Genomic DNA, 14,149 nt, shown 5'->3' on the forward strand with positions numbered 1-14,149 from the left:
CCATGCCTGGCTCACCAGGTTGCAAATGCTGCCTCTCTAGTTGGGAGGCTGTCCCGGTCAGTGATGGCCACTCTAAGTGCATGCATTGCTTGGGATGTAATTTTTGCCTGGCTCTCAAATCTAGAACATGGGAGAATCAGGAGATCAAATTGAAGCTGCTGTTGATTGCCTCAAGTCAGGTCAGGAGACCGCCCTCAAACATGTGTCTGAGCAGATCCAGTGCTCCTTCATTTTCAACTAAGGTATCTCCTAGAAAGAACTCAGAGGACTCAGGGAAGACTCCAAAAAAGGGGAGCTCTGTCTCTCATCATAAGGAGTCAGCTCCCAAGAAGCCCTGATCTCCCACTAGGTCTATGGTGTTGGAAACCTTGACCTTTCAACTTAGTACCATGGTGGCAAACTCTTTCTCCAGTACCAGTGAAATAGGGAGTGCCCAGAGCACTTCAGAGAAACAAGGCTTCAGCAGGGCCCCAGTACTGACCATGAAGGACAGGGAGGTACAAGACATGCATTTCTCCAGAATGGCACTGTCTACCTCAGTCTTACCAACAGTACCTTCACACTCGGTTCCATCATTATCAACAAAATTGAAGCCTTTGGCACCAGTGCCTACAAGCTCCAAACACAGCAGATAAAACTGTTGATCAGTGCTGACCCACTTGGTACCTCAAAAATTCCATTACAGCAGGGACTTGTCAGTGTTAGACAAGCAGGAGTCCCCACTGTTTATGGGAACCGAACAACTCTCAGTGCTGTGACCCCAGTCTCCAGATTACCATCGCTTCCCAATACTGCAGAATTCTCTGCCCTTTTCTGTTGGGGCCCTCCCATTGGATAGCATTGAGGAGGCTGAAGGAAACATTCAATCAGACTCCTCCTTTTCAGTGCAGAATTCACCTCCACATCATTCCAGAACCCCATATTTTGACAAGAACCCTCATTCATATCAAGAATGATGGAATCAGCCCTGAGTAATATCTCTTCTCTTGCATGGGCTTCCTCAGTTGCTATACTGGGATCCTTGGGTGATGTATCAGCGGAAATTTGCTAGATCTCCATCTCCATTCCAAAGGGAGATTAGGGCCACACAGTCCCCTATACCAAACCACCACCATGAAGAGACCTTAGAGGAACAGGAGGCTAGGGTGGACAAGGAGGCTACCCCTCAATCCCCTATTTCATCTCCAGATGAGGCACCATTGATGGCCAACAATTTTTGTCAATTCTAGGACCTTGTGAAGAGGATGGCTAATGCCCTTCACATACCTCTTGAGGAGGATAAAGACTCTCAACATGAGCACGTGGACATTTTGCAATCAGCAACACCCTCCCAGGTTGTACTACCAATTAATGAAGTGCTCCTAGATCCAGAAAAAACTGTGTAGCAAACTCCTGCCACCATCATACCAACTTCTAAATTGGCGGATAAAAAAATACTCTGTTCCTACAAGGGACTCAGAATTTTTGTTTTCTCACCCCTAGTTTAGTTCAGTGCAGATGGATGCTATAAACAAGCGGCGTCAACAGCAGGTCTAAAGGCATATTTATCCATGACCCTCTAGTTTTGGATTGCAAGCTATTAGGTGATCGTGAACAAGTATGATTACACAAATTACAAGAAGTTTGCATCCTTTATTGAATATCTTCCACATGAGCATTTCAGGTCATCGTTAAGGAGGGTCACTTATTAGTAAGGCAGCTTGGGTAGCCCCTGGACAGCCGCACCGGCCGCTGCTGGGGCAGTCTCGGGCCACCGTCCCCTACCCCTCTGCAGCAACAGGAGTGTCGGTGTGAGAGGGGGCTCCGGGCTGGGGCTTGGGATGCGGGAGGGGGTGAGGGCTCTGGGCAGCACTTACCGTGGGGGCTCCCCAGAAGTGGCAACATGTCCCTCCCTCAGCTTCTAGCTCTGCATGCTGCCTCTGCCCACAGGCACTGCTCCTGCAGCTCCCATTGGTCTCGGTTCCCAGCTAAGGGCTGGGAGCCAGGGCTTGGGGCAGGGGCAGCACACGGAGCTAGGAGCTGAGCGAGGGACATGTTGCCACTTCCAAGGAACCGGGTAGGGAGCTGTCAGCCCTGGCAACCCCCTCCCCCAGCCTCAGCGGGGGTCCCACGCTCCATGCTGCCTCCCACCCCCCCGCACCAGCCGAGATCATGGGCTGCTTCCCACCGAGCACCCATGGTGCCCCTCAGACTGCCCCCAAATACCGTTGGCATCATCTGGGCTGCTCCCCCATGAGCACCCATGGCAGCATCTCTTCTCCCCCCCCCCAAGATATACTCAAGGGTACATAGTACAGGTCACAGGTCATGAGTTTTTGTTTACTGCTTGTGACCTATCCATGACTTTTATTAAAAATAGCTGTGACCAAAACATAGCCTTACTTATTAGCCAGAACCTTTCTTCAAGTGTCCTTAGATGCTGCAGATCAACTCCACAGCAGTTGTCATGCACAGGGCATCTTGGCACCAGTCATCAGGGTTTCTGAGAATGGTTCAGAATACTGGTGAAAAACTCCTGTTTGATGGTCAAAAACTCTTCTCAGGAACTACAGACAAGTCCCTGCATATACTGAAGGACTCTATGGCCATGCAAAGGTGTCTGAGTATATACACCTCCACAAACAACAGATGTAGTACAGGCGATGTACGACACAAAGCAGAGATGGGCGGGTCATGTAGTCTGCCGGCAAGACAATAGGTGAACAACCCACATCAGTGACCGGATCTCCAGAGACTACAACCAACCTTTGGGCAGACCGAAAACGCTCTGGGCTGATCCCATGACAAAGTCTTTGGCCAGAAATGGAAAGAATGTGCTCACAACAAAATGAATGGTGTGATGTCGACTTGTGTTCGTGGAAGGACGGACGAAGACAAGCCGCACAAAGGTGAAACAACAGAAGATTTAGCAGGTCTTAAACTGCCCAGTGATTGCTCCCAGCTCAGTTCTCCAGTTTTCTCTAAACCACCAAACCTGCTAGAAAAAGACAAAGGTTCCAGAGGAGAAGAGCATTTCACCCTCCATCATCAAGTACCCAGTCATCATCGAAACAGCAATTTTCATGGGTTGGTCAAGGGTTTGACTCCTCCCTCACCTATAGTTTGTAAGCTGCAACCCTTTGCCCACTTCCCCACATTTGGAGACTGCCGTTGCCATTTCCAGCAGGCCTTATGGTATGTTACAACAGACAAGTGGGTCGTGGAGGTAATAACTTTGGGCTACACCATTGCCACCCAGCAGCAGCTGTTACCTGCCCACTCCCTGTGACCCATAATCCACAGAGGTTCAACATGGATCCTTAGCTAGGTGTCATGACTACCCTGCTTCTCTGTTCCTGAACTCTCTGTATTTACCTTAGCTCTGACTTGGATTCTGATTCCTGATTGACACCTGGAACTGCAACAGAGACCCTAGTACCTGGTATTGACCTTTGGCCTGATTTCTGATTGTCTCTGACCCTTGGCTCAACTCCTGACTCTGACTCCAGTTTGACTCTTGACCCTGATACTGGCTCTGACCCCTGGCTTCAGTTCCAGAATCTCAAGCTCCTGCTACTAGTCCTGCCTACCTTCACCCAGAATCTTGACAAGTACTATGTTATCAGTTAATGTTCAGAAGATGATACCTGGATTAATTTTTTTAATGTTACAGATTACTACAAATAGAAGTACTTCAGATTGATTTCCCATCTTCAAAAAAGAAATAGTTCAGTGGTATTGAACTTTGTTTATTATGCCAAAGGAGATGTAATGAGGCACTGATTAAGACATCAGCATCCATCCAGAAATAACTGGAATCAATCTTCAAATGGTATGCATATTGTTACATAACTTACATTACTTAACATCATTACAATCCCAGAGTAATTTATTACAGAATCCTTGTTTTTACTTTAGTCTCAATCATTTTTAGGCATCAATGGGGAGACAAAAGATTACCAACTAGTAACTGAACCTTTGGAGAATATCACCTTGGAGGACCTGATTGAACACAACACTTGGCATTGTGAACCATATTTTTGCAGGGAAAAAGTTGTGATATGTTGTAGAATCACACACCCAAACACTCGTTACCCTTCAAAAATGCTAACTAGATGTCATCTTTGAAAAGCATACTGATGTATTTTAAGTTGTTTCTCAAAGGATACAGGACTTGCAAGACGAGTTCCATACATCCAGTGTACATTCCGTATTCAGTGACCATTATTGTACATGATGGAGAGCTGCAATATCACAGAATGGATCATGAAATTTAATGAAGTTGAATTGGTGACAAAGCCAACTTTTGGACTAGTGTAGTAATACATGAAGATGCTTGAGTCTTTGCTGCTCTTTATTCGATCTGCTAATTAGAATTTGTATCTCACACTGGAAGACCTAGCAAAATACATTTTTGCTTTAGATTTAACCAACTATTCTGGGATGATTAATCTGCTACCTCGCTGAAATAAGAGGTGTGAAAAGTCTGACCCTGACATATTGGAGGAATTTCAAAAAGGAAATTGGGTTGTTAAAAGGTCACCTGTTCCCTTCTGTTATCTTATTATCAAACTATCTTACTGGACGGTATTAGATTCAGTTTCCAAAGCCTCTTTCCTCGCTCTGAAGGTTCTTGGAATGCATGAGACAATCACTGATGATGTCATAAATTAACTGGAGGCATTAATATACCAAGTTTACCATTTGAAGACTAACATTACGACATTTGCAGAACTATGTTGATGGATGCTTTCTAAGAAGCAGATAAACTGAGAAAAATTGCCATTGATGTGGGTACTATTTATACTTTGGTGTCATAAGGGCAAATTATCAAGCAATGGAATGGCTCTGAGATGATCGACCATATCCAAAACTACCCTCCCCTATTGGGCATGGTTGGGTCTTGGAGAATGAACTGATCATACCGGTTATGTGTGAATTACTATGTGGTTCCAGATCAGTACTTCAGCTAATCAAATGCTTGTGTGCAAAGACCAGATGCTCACCATCCTGCAAATGTTTGGCCAGCAGCCTGCTTTGCACAGAAATATGCAAGTGCAGCTCAGACAAGGATCAGTGTGAGAATATGTCTAGCAATGGTGCCCCCTAGATGGAGATGACACTGATGGTGACTTTGATAAATAAATGTTTTCAGTCCTACATGTCAATGCTAACTTCACTAGAATTACAAAAGATCAATGTCTTTTTTTATGTAAGCAATGCATCCCTCTGTTAAGGTATAGTTTAAAAAATGTTGATTTTAAACATTTTCTCGAATATATGTTTACATAATCGTTCTAGGTTTATCACGTTTGGTGCCTTTGTGTTTATGGGAGAAAGGGCTCTTGAATGATACCCAACTGGAGGCATTTCTGACAGCACTGTATTATCAAAATTTCTACCAACCGGAGGACTAGAAGCTGGGTGCCAGGGGAGCAGTAAGCCCCTCACAATGCCACAGAAGTTGGCACATTGAAACTGTGATTCTGTAGGTTTTTAGGAATCAAATGATACCTCCATCACCTTTCTATCACTAATTTGCCCACAGAATGACATTTTACTATATTGTGTTCCCAGATTTATGCTAAAAAATTGTGGTAGAGCTGTGAAAAATATAATATATGGCTGTCGATTAATCGCAGTTTTAACTCGCGATTAACTCAAAAAAATTAATCACAGTTTAATCACACTGTTAAACAATAATAGAATACCAATTGAAATTTATTATAAATACTTTTGAATGTTTTCTACATTTTCAGATACAGTAAAAGCTGTTTTATTCGGTATGTTGGAGTTATGGGGGGTGCTGGTAACTGAAAAATGCCAGTTAACTAAAAGGAAGGGAGTTGGGTGCGGGAGGGAACTCAAGACAGCAGGTTGGGGCACGGGAGTGGGTGCGGGCTGCCTCCGCCTGCAGGCACCATCCCCACAGCTAATGGGAGCTGTGGAGCTAATGCTTGGGGATAGGGCAGGGGCAGCCTGCCGCACCTCTGCCTGAGAGCAGCCAGGACAGGTCGCCTCTTCCGTACCCCAAGCATTAGCTCCGCAGCTCCCATTGGCTGTGGGGACGGTGTCTGCAGGTGGAGGCAGCCCACACCCACTCCCGCGTCCCAACCTGCTGTCTTGAGTTCCCTACCATACCCAAACCGTATGAGCGCCCCCCGGATCTGGCTCCTTGCATACTCTCTTGCGCCACACCCTCTGCCCCGATCCCCTCCCACAGGCAGATTCCCTGCCAGAGCCTCCCTCCACACCCCCTCCCGTGTCCCTGCGCTGGACCCACACCAACTGGCCTATAAACCGGCATTTCAGTGAAGATCAGAAATGCCAGTTTATAGAGCTTTACAGTTGGTGAAATGCTGAATAAAACAGCTTTTACTGTATATTGATTTCAACACAGAAGACAAAGTGTACAGTGCTCACTTTATATTATTATTTTATTACAAATGTTTGCACTATAAAAATGATTTAAAAAATACTAAGTGCAACTTACAAATGTCAATATTTTTGTTGCATATCTGCACTCAAAAACAAAATAATGTAGAACTTTAGAGGCTACAAGTCCACTCGGTCCTACTTCTTTTTCAGCCAATCGCTCAGACAAACAAGTTTGTTTACATTTATGGGAGATAATGCTGCTGAAAGTGAGAACAGGCATACGCATGGCAATTTGTAGCTGGCATTGCAAGGTATTTACAAGCCGGATATGCTAAACATTTGTATGTCCCTGCATGCTTTGGCCACCGTTACAGAGGATATAATTCTATGCTGATGACACTCATTTAAAAAAATGTGTTAATTAAATTCGTGACTCAACTTCTTTGGGGAGAATTATATGTCTCCAGTTTTACCCACATTCTGCCATATATTTCATGTTCTAGCAGTCTCAGATGATGACCCAGCACATGTTGTTTGTTTTAAGAACACTTTCACTGCAGATTTGACAAAATGCAAAGAAGGTACCAATGTGAGAGTTCCAAAGATAACTACAGCACTCGACCCAAGGTTTAAGAATCTGAAGTGCCTTCCAAAATCTGAAAGGGACTGGGTGTGGAGCATGCTTTCAGAAGTCTTAAAAGAACAACACTCCGATGCAGAAACTGCAGAGCCTGAATCACCAAAAAGAAAACCAACCTTCTGCTAGCAGCATCTGACTCAGATGATGAAAATGAGCATGCGTCATGCCTCACTGCTTTGGATCATCATCGAGCAGAACCCAGTTGATTTGAAGTATGAAGGGACATATGAATCTTTAGTGCATTTATCATGTAAATATCTTGCAACTCCAGCTACAGCGGTGCAATGCAAATGCCTATTCTTACTTTCAGGTGACATTGTAAACAAGAAGCGGACAGCATTATCTCCTGCAAATGTAAACAAACTTGTTAACCTGAGCGATTGGCTGAACAAGAAGTAGGACTGAGTAAGACTAGTAGGCGCTAAAGTTTTTCACTGTTTTTTATTTTTGAGCGCAGTTATTTTTGTACATAATTCTACATTTGAAATGATAGATCAAATTCCATGATAGAGATTGCACTACAGTACTTGTATTAAGTGAATTGAAAAATATATTTATTTTGTTTTTTATAGTGCAGATATTTGTAATCAAAAATAAATATTAAGTGAGCACTGTACACTTTGTATTCTGTGTTGTAATTAAAATCAATATATTTGAAAATGTAGAAAACATCCAAAATATTTAAATAAATGGTATTCTATTATTAACAGTGCGATTAATCGTGCGATTAATTTTTTTAATTGCTTGACAGCCCTAGTATAATATAAATATTGCAGCTGGTCAGGCAGTAAGTAAGCTTCACTAAAACATTCAAAAGAAATGAAAATGTTTGGCTTTATTTGAAATGTTGGGGGTTTTTTTACATTTTTAAATGAATTTTTTTTAAAAGGTTTGGGAGGGAAAAAACCATTTTCTCTCACTCCCTTTTACCTATTTTCACTTTTAAAAGATAGAAGGAGGAAAGTAAAATAGTGAGAATGTGTTTGTGTTTTTTCCACAGTGAAATTTTAAATTTTGATATTTGTCAAAAATGGAATTTTGAGCAATATGGAAAAAATTTAAGCTAATTTTTATATTGGTTGAAAAGGCATTTTCTATCAGTTTCACGTATATACAAGTTCCTAGTTTACAAAAACAATGTTTAAGTTCTCTTTACAGATTACAATGTAAACTTTAGTCCTTTTGCATAGTTCATATGCCTTTGTATTTTGCAAGCTACATAAATCAATCTTTCTTTGTAAATTATGTATATGATTACAATACATTTAACACTTCTTTAAAATTTTTCAATAAGTGAGAGATCTACCACCAATTTGCCTTGATGTTAGGCAAAAGCAGCGCATCTCTATAGATACACTACCACCGGAACTGAAAGCTCCAGTCCCTCCAGAATCTTCCCTTCCCATCCGAACCAAAACTATGAAGGACTTCCAGTAAGTTGTATTGGTTTTAACTGTATACTCTGTTTTGGTTTTTATTGACTGACTTTCCATTTTATTTATGTATGTATGTAATATATTGTTTTTCTCGCTGACCTCTAGTGATGGGATCAGTACAAGCTAACAGAATGCTAGATAGAATGTAATTTTGTAAGTTATTTTGGCTAGGATGTTGGAATTAATACTTCTGTGGCTGTGGAAATTGTCATGGTTCTTTGCTCAGCTTGGGTTTTATGCATCACCTAAAGATAGCACCATCAGCAGCTCAGTGCCACATGCATTTTTTCTACCATTACTGTTTTCTTGGAGGGTGGGGAAGTGAAAGAACTACTGATATTTAGTGGATATTTAGTTTCAATCAGAGAAAAGACATACTGGGGTATTCTCAGGATACAAAAGCTCTTTCGATATTTAAACCACATCTCTGAAGCTTTGCTGTTTATCATCCACTCATTTGGGGTCCGATCCAATCAGAAGCTGGGCATTCTCAACTCTGAAGACATTGTGTACCAAGCCTTTAATTTGTAACTTCCTATATTTTTGGCCCTTTGACAATAGTTAATAATATGAGCTGTGCCACCTCTCACTTAGATGTTTAAAATGTAGAAATATTTTTTTCATATTATGTGAAAGGACACTGTTGTCAGCAGTTCACTCTCTTTTTGTAGTTAGTTGTTTTTTTTTTTCTCCTCCTTTCTATTGATGATAGTGCTATTTTAAATAGCGTAAGTAAGCTTGAAACCATATTGGGGAAATCCCCTTCATTCTAGTTCCCTTATGTGAGAAGCACTACACTCAACAGGCCTTTTATTTCTGTGGACTTAGATCAGATTCCTTACAGGTGAGCTTTATACTGCTGCCCTCTTACAATTTAGCAAAAGGATAATATGATCACTGTTCCAAATCGATTTGGCTTTGTTCCACTTTCATATTTACTCTCTCTGTCAGAACACAAACCTAACTGACCTCATTTATCAAGGAAAAGTTCACAGTTGCTCTTACTGACATATGAGTTTATCTTCTTTTAACAAGTTGGTTGCTTTTTGTGTGTGTTTGAGATTTCTCACATTCAGTAGGAGGTTAAAAGTAACAGATGTTCTGATTTGTCAGGTGTTTCTTTACTTGGTGCAGAATGAGTCAGGTATCACAAAGGAACTGGTAAAAGAGAATATTTGGCCAGAACTCAAGTGGTCGAAAAACTGAAACATGTTACAAACCCATCTACCCCACATTATAAATTTTAACTAAAATTTTCAAAAGTGTCTGTGACTTAGGAATCTAAGCCCCGTTGACTTTCAGCAAAACATGCTCCTAAATCCTTTAAGCACTTTGAAAATATTACATCTATTTTCACATTTACAGTGTGTTTTATTGAAATAAACAAGTTTATTTCATATGAGTGAATATATAAAAATGTTGTAGAGGAAAAAATTAATTGTGATTTGTATCACTAACATGTAGGGCTAATGTTTTCTGGAAATTGCTGCAATTACTGCTTTTTTTTTTCCAAAATGACTTTTCAGTTCTGGAATTGCCCTTAATTTTTGGAATTGCCATTCAGAGGGTGAGCAGGGCATGCAGGGTGACATCCACAGCACCTGTCCCCCACTCATTTCTCCTGCACACAGCTTGCTCCTTCCCCCTGCTACTCAGCACATAGCTTGCCTGGCTCTAGCCCTCAGTGCCCAGCATTTTTGTAAAGCAGTGGTTCTCAAAGTGTAGTTCTCTGTGCCCCCATAAGGGGGTTCAGAGGACTGTCCAGAGGGTGCATGGTGGGGGCACGGAGGGTGGACCATGCGTCCAGTCCCACTTCGCACCCAGACCAGCTCCACCTCCAACACCTTTTTGTCCTCATCCAGTCCTGCTCTGCCCTCATTACTTCTCTGCCCCCAAACCAGCTCCACCTCCAGCCCCACCTCCTCCCCCATCCCCAGCTCCGCCTTCTTCCCAAGCTCTGCTGCTGAGGAAACCTTGGCTATGCAGTAATGCTGGGTGGGCGCAGACAGATTCCATTACTGGTAAGGGGCAGGGTGTGACTGGAAAAGTTTGAGCACCATTATTGTAAAGGATTGCATATTGCTCATGTTTGTCAATGTGTATTTTTTATTAATATAATGCATATCAAAAATGTCTGAAATATATAGCTTTGAAAATCCAAAATTACTGTTTTCATTGCTGGAGAACACTGGCCCTACTAATATGGAAATAAATTGCCGATTGGCTTTGCATAAATGTTTTTACTTTTATTTTCAAGGTATTTAGAGTTTTCCATTATTTCAGACATTAGTTCTTTATGGGTGTTTAAAATATTCACATAACGTATCCAACTCTCAGCTTTTAACTAGCTGTGAATCTCTGAATTTTATGGTTGCAACAATGAATGTGATCTTACATATGCTATGTAAAATTTAGAAATTTTAAAGCTTGTAATAGAAGCAAAGATCAGTACTTGTAATGTTAAATTAACAGTTTTAGGAGGTTACTTACTATTTTAAATTATTTCTACACATTGCATAAGAATTGATAATACATTATTCTATTACTAATTTGTTTTAAAATACTGAAATATAATCTGAATTAATAAATATTATGGTCAGGTAGTGCTGAAATATATTTTGCACAACCAATTTCAAATGTCTCCATTCTTTTGGAGCGTCAGTGTTTCTAGATTTTCAATATTAAAGTAGAAATTAACTTGCACACATCAATTCTTAAATTCACCCTTCTCATAAATCTGTTAAGAGATGAAAGACATTGGAGTAATAGTGAAGTATAAAGTCTATTTCATAAAGTGCTTAATATTTGTACATAAACTTGTGTGATATATATTTATTTGTGAATTTTCTTTCTAGGGAGGATATGGAAAAAACTAAGTCATCAGGAGATTGGAAAGCTGTACATGATTTTTATTTAACAACATTTGATTCTTTCCTGGAGTTAAATGCTGCATTTAAGGTAGAAAACAATTCAGAATGCTGCTTAGCTCTACAGCTTTTATATCTTCAAGATGCTATAAATCATCACATAAAATTTATTTTTATCTTTGTTTACTTAAACAGACTAGACTCATAGTATTATTATCTTGTTTACCTTACCCATACACTTTGTAGTTATAGTATTTCATTGTTTCATGTACTAGTTCCATTTATTATTTGTTTTTAGTACACCATTCGTCCATTATTCATGTATTAGTAAAGCAATGTTTCAAGGACATTTGTAGGATTTAAAACAAAAGAAATTCAAAAATTGGCGTCCTGAGAATTAAAGAAAATGCAAAGACTTTATAAAAGCTGTCTCTGTACAACCCATTTCTGAAAGATTAACTTTGCATTATAGTAAATAAAACTATATACATATTATTTTGTTAAAATTTGTAATACTTTATAACTATGGAGTTGCTTTAATATCTTTTTAGACTATTGTTGATGTAGGTTCCATTGCTGGTAAACTAGTTATCTGACAGCCCTGGAGACTGAAGCCCTCAATTCCCTAATCAAATACAGTATGGTTTGTGGCAACACTTTCTTCCTTGCATTGCCTTCTTAATGTGCCTCAGTCCGGTTCTGAAAGGATCACATCCGTGGGTGGGTACTTCAGTCTCCAAGCTGAAGTAAATTCTTCGTATTTTTTCAGAATCTGCCTGTGGCAGTGCTATTTGATGTGAACAGTGGGATCTGAATTGAGGGTATTAATTTATGTCACACAGGTTATCTAACAGATATTGCGTGGTAGTAATTTTGTTGCTCTTGACTTGCTGAATTTGAATTTGAGCCAATGACTAGAAATGGTAGACTAAATCACCCATCATGTATCAGCTGACACATCTAATGTAGTCCCGTTATTTTAGATTTTTGATAAATTGGAGCCAGGTGAACTTTGCTAACATAATGTATTCTTGCATTAGAATTTGAAAAGATACAATATCATATCTGACCTGGTTTCTTTTTTGTTGTTACAAAAAATTATCAATTTATTTTTTTCCTCTGTACATACTTTTTTCTAAACTTGAGACAGATGTTAGCACACCAAAACTTTTATTTTTAAGGGGATTTTAAAATGACATTTGAAATAACTTGAATAAAAAATGCTTATGATTTGAATTTGCAGAAAGATATCAGTCTCCCTTTCAGTACCATTGATGATTCTGGAATCAATGCTAAATTTGTGAATGCTGTCTATGATGCCTTACTAAATACTGTAAGTAAAAAAGATGTTTTTAAAATCTTTTAAAAGATTCACAATCATGAACTGAGGAATCTGCTGAAATTGCAAAAACTGTGCAAGCTTACATGAAATCACCATAAAATCCTGAAAACTGCACTCTACGGATAGAACAACTTTTAGTTAATAATATTGTTTTATATTTTGGTAGGGTCTAGAGGCCTCAATAAGAACCAGGATCCCATCATGCTATATGCTGCACAATCATAGCAAGGCATGGTTCCTTTCCCCAAAAGCTTTTTATGTGGATTGAAAAAAGATACAGAAATGAGTGTAGGAAGCAATGGGGAAGATGGAATGAGGGTGACAATCATATGAATATGCATAGGCAAGTTAAATGTGCAAATGATGGGTTCCAAATAATTTGAAAGTTATTTTTTCTTTAATAATTAAGTGCACAATATAGGCTATTCTTGACCACTTATTAATGTAGTCAATTTTTTATTATTTATTTGATTGATTTTGTATGACCTTTGGTGTTTCGCTCAATAAAAATATTTGCATCCGGTATAGTGAACTTAATATTACTGTTCAGTAAAGGATATTGTGTAACCATTAGTTTGCTTCTAAGCTATCTGTTCACATGGTACTGAACTGTTCTCTTTTGAGGCATGAAAGAAAAAATGGTAATGAGGGCTTTTTCCTCACAACATCGGAGGTTCTTACTTAAGCTCAGATCCTGAAAATGGCTTTTGCAGGTAGATTCCTGTGATTGTGCAGGACACCACTGATTTCAAATAGGCTGTACATTGTATAAAGGTCCACCTGTGCAGTGTTCTAGTGAAGTTAGAAGGACCCTGGCCCCGGCACAGCATAGTGCTCTGACCTCATGATCAGATTGAAGGATTGGGGACTTGGACTGTAGAAAGAGAGAGCCTTTTTTTACATACTAACAAGTAGTCAGAGAAACAAGATAATAGAAAAAGAAACCATAAGATAATATATAATATGTAAGAGATACTAGTGATACCAAAAGTTAAACTTAGTTGTGCAATAGAAAAACATATTGCTTCCCAATGTATTGATTCAAAACAATGGTGCATTCTTTATCTCCTCACTTTCACCGGACTCCCAGTCTAAATCTATCTCTTTAAGTTTGGGTGATATACTTTTTAGGTGATGTAGCTTTTTTTTAAACATATTTTTTTCCATGTTTGTATCCAATTGAAAAGTTTTGTGCCTATTTTTAATAGGGCTTAATATAAGATAACATCTTCTGGTAACTTAAACGATATTTTATATAACCAAACAGAGAGCTTAGCTAGCAGTGATTTGTCTAGGGTGGTCTTTGATTTTGTTTCTTTTCTACGCATCCATCCTTGATAATTTGTATTACTTTTAATAATCCTCCTATCGTGTCACATCTAAATAAAGATTTGGAGAAAATGTAATAAACTGATAACGTTTTGATTGGGAAGTGAGGCTGTGGTGAAAACACACTTGCTCCCCTGATTCGTTTTTCTGTTTTAAATTCTGCTAGTAGCACAGCTTT

At 39.6% G+C, this 14,149-nt stretch overlaps 1 protein-coding gene across 5 annotated transcripts in view; it reads left to right on the plus strand.

Moving 5' to 3' along the window:
• The window catches only part of HECTD2 (HECT domain E3 ubiquitin protein ligase 2), a 74,142-nt gene that overhangs the window by 22,239 nt on the left and 37,754 nt on the right, over nucleotides 1-14,149 (plus strand). For 2 of the 5 annotated variants that reach the window (XR_006282977.1, XM_038411425.2), the window contains exons 3-5: nucleotides 8,292-8,430; nucleotides 11,289-11,391; nucleotides 12,544-12,633. Coding sequence is in view for 1 of the 5 variants with exons in the window: in XM_038411425.2 (XP_038267353.1) it covers nucleotides 8,292-8,430; nucleotides 11,289-11,391; nucleotides 12,544-12,633 (332 nt within the window). In the remaining 4 variants the exon portion in view is untranslated. Of the gene's footprint in view, nucleotides 1-3,652; nucleotides 3,812-3,913; nucleotides 5,217-5,264; nucleotides 5,468-8,291; nucleotides 8,431-11,288; nucleotides 11,392-12,543; nucleotides 12,634-14,149 lie in introns of those variants that run through there. The other 3 variants (XR_006282978.1, XR_006282979.1, XR_006282980.1) reach the window with 3 other exon arrangements.

The sequence above is a fragment of the Dermochelys coriacea genome, chromosome 7, assembly GCF_009764565.3.
Source record: "Dermochelys coriacea isolate rDerCor1 chromosome 7, rDerCor1.pri.v4, whole genome shotgun sequence".
NCBI classification, from domain to species: domain Eukaryota; kingdom Metazoa; phylum Chordata; order Testudines; family Dermochelyidae; genus Dermochelys; species Dermochelys coriacea.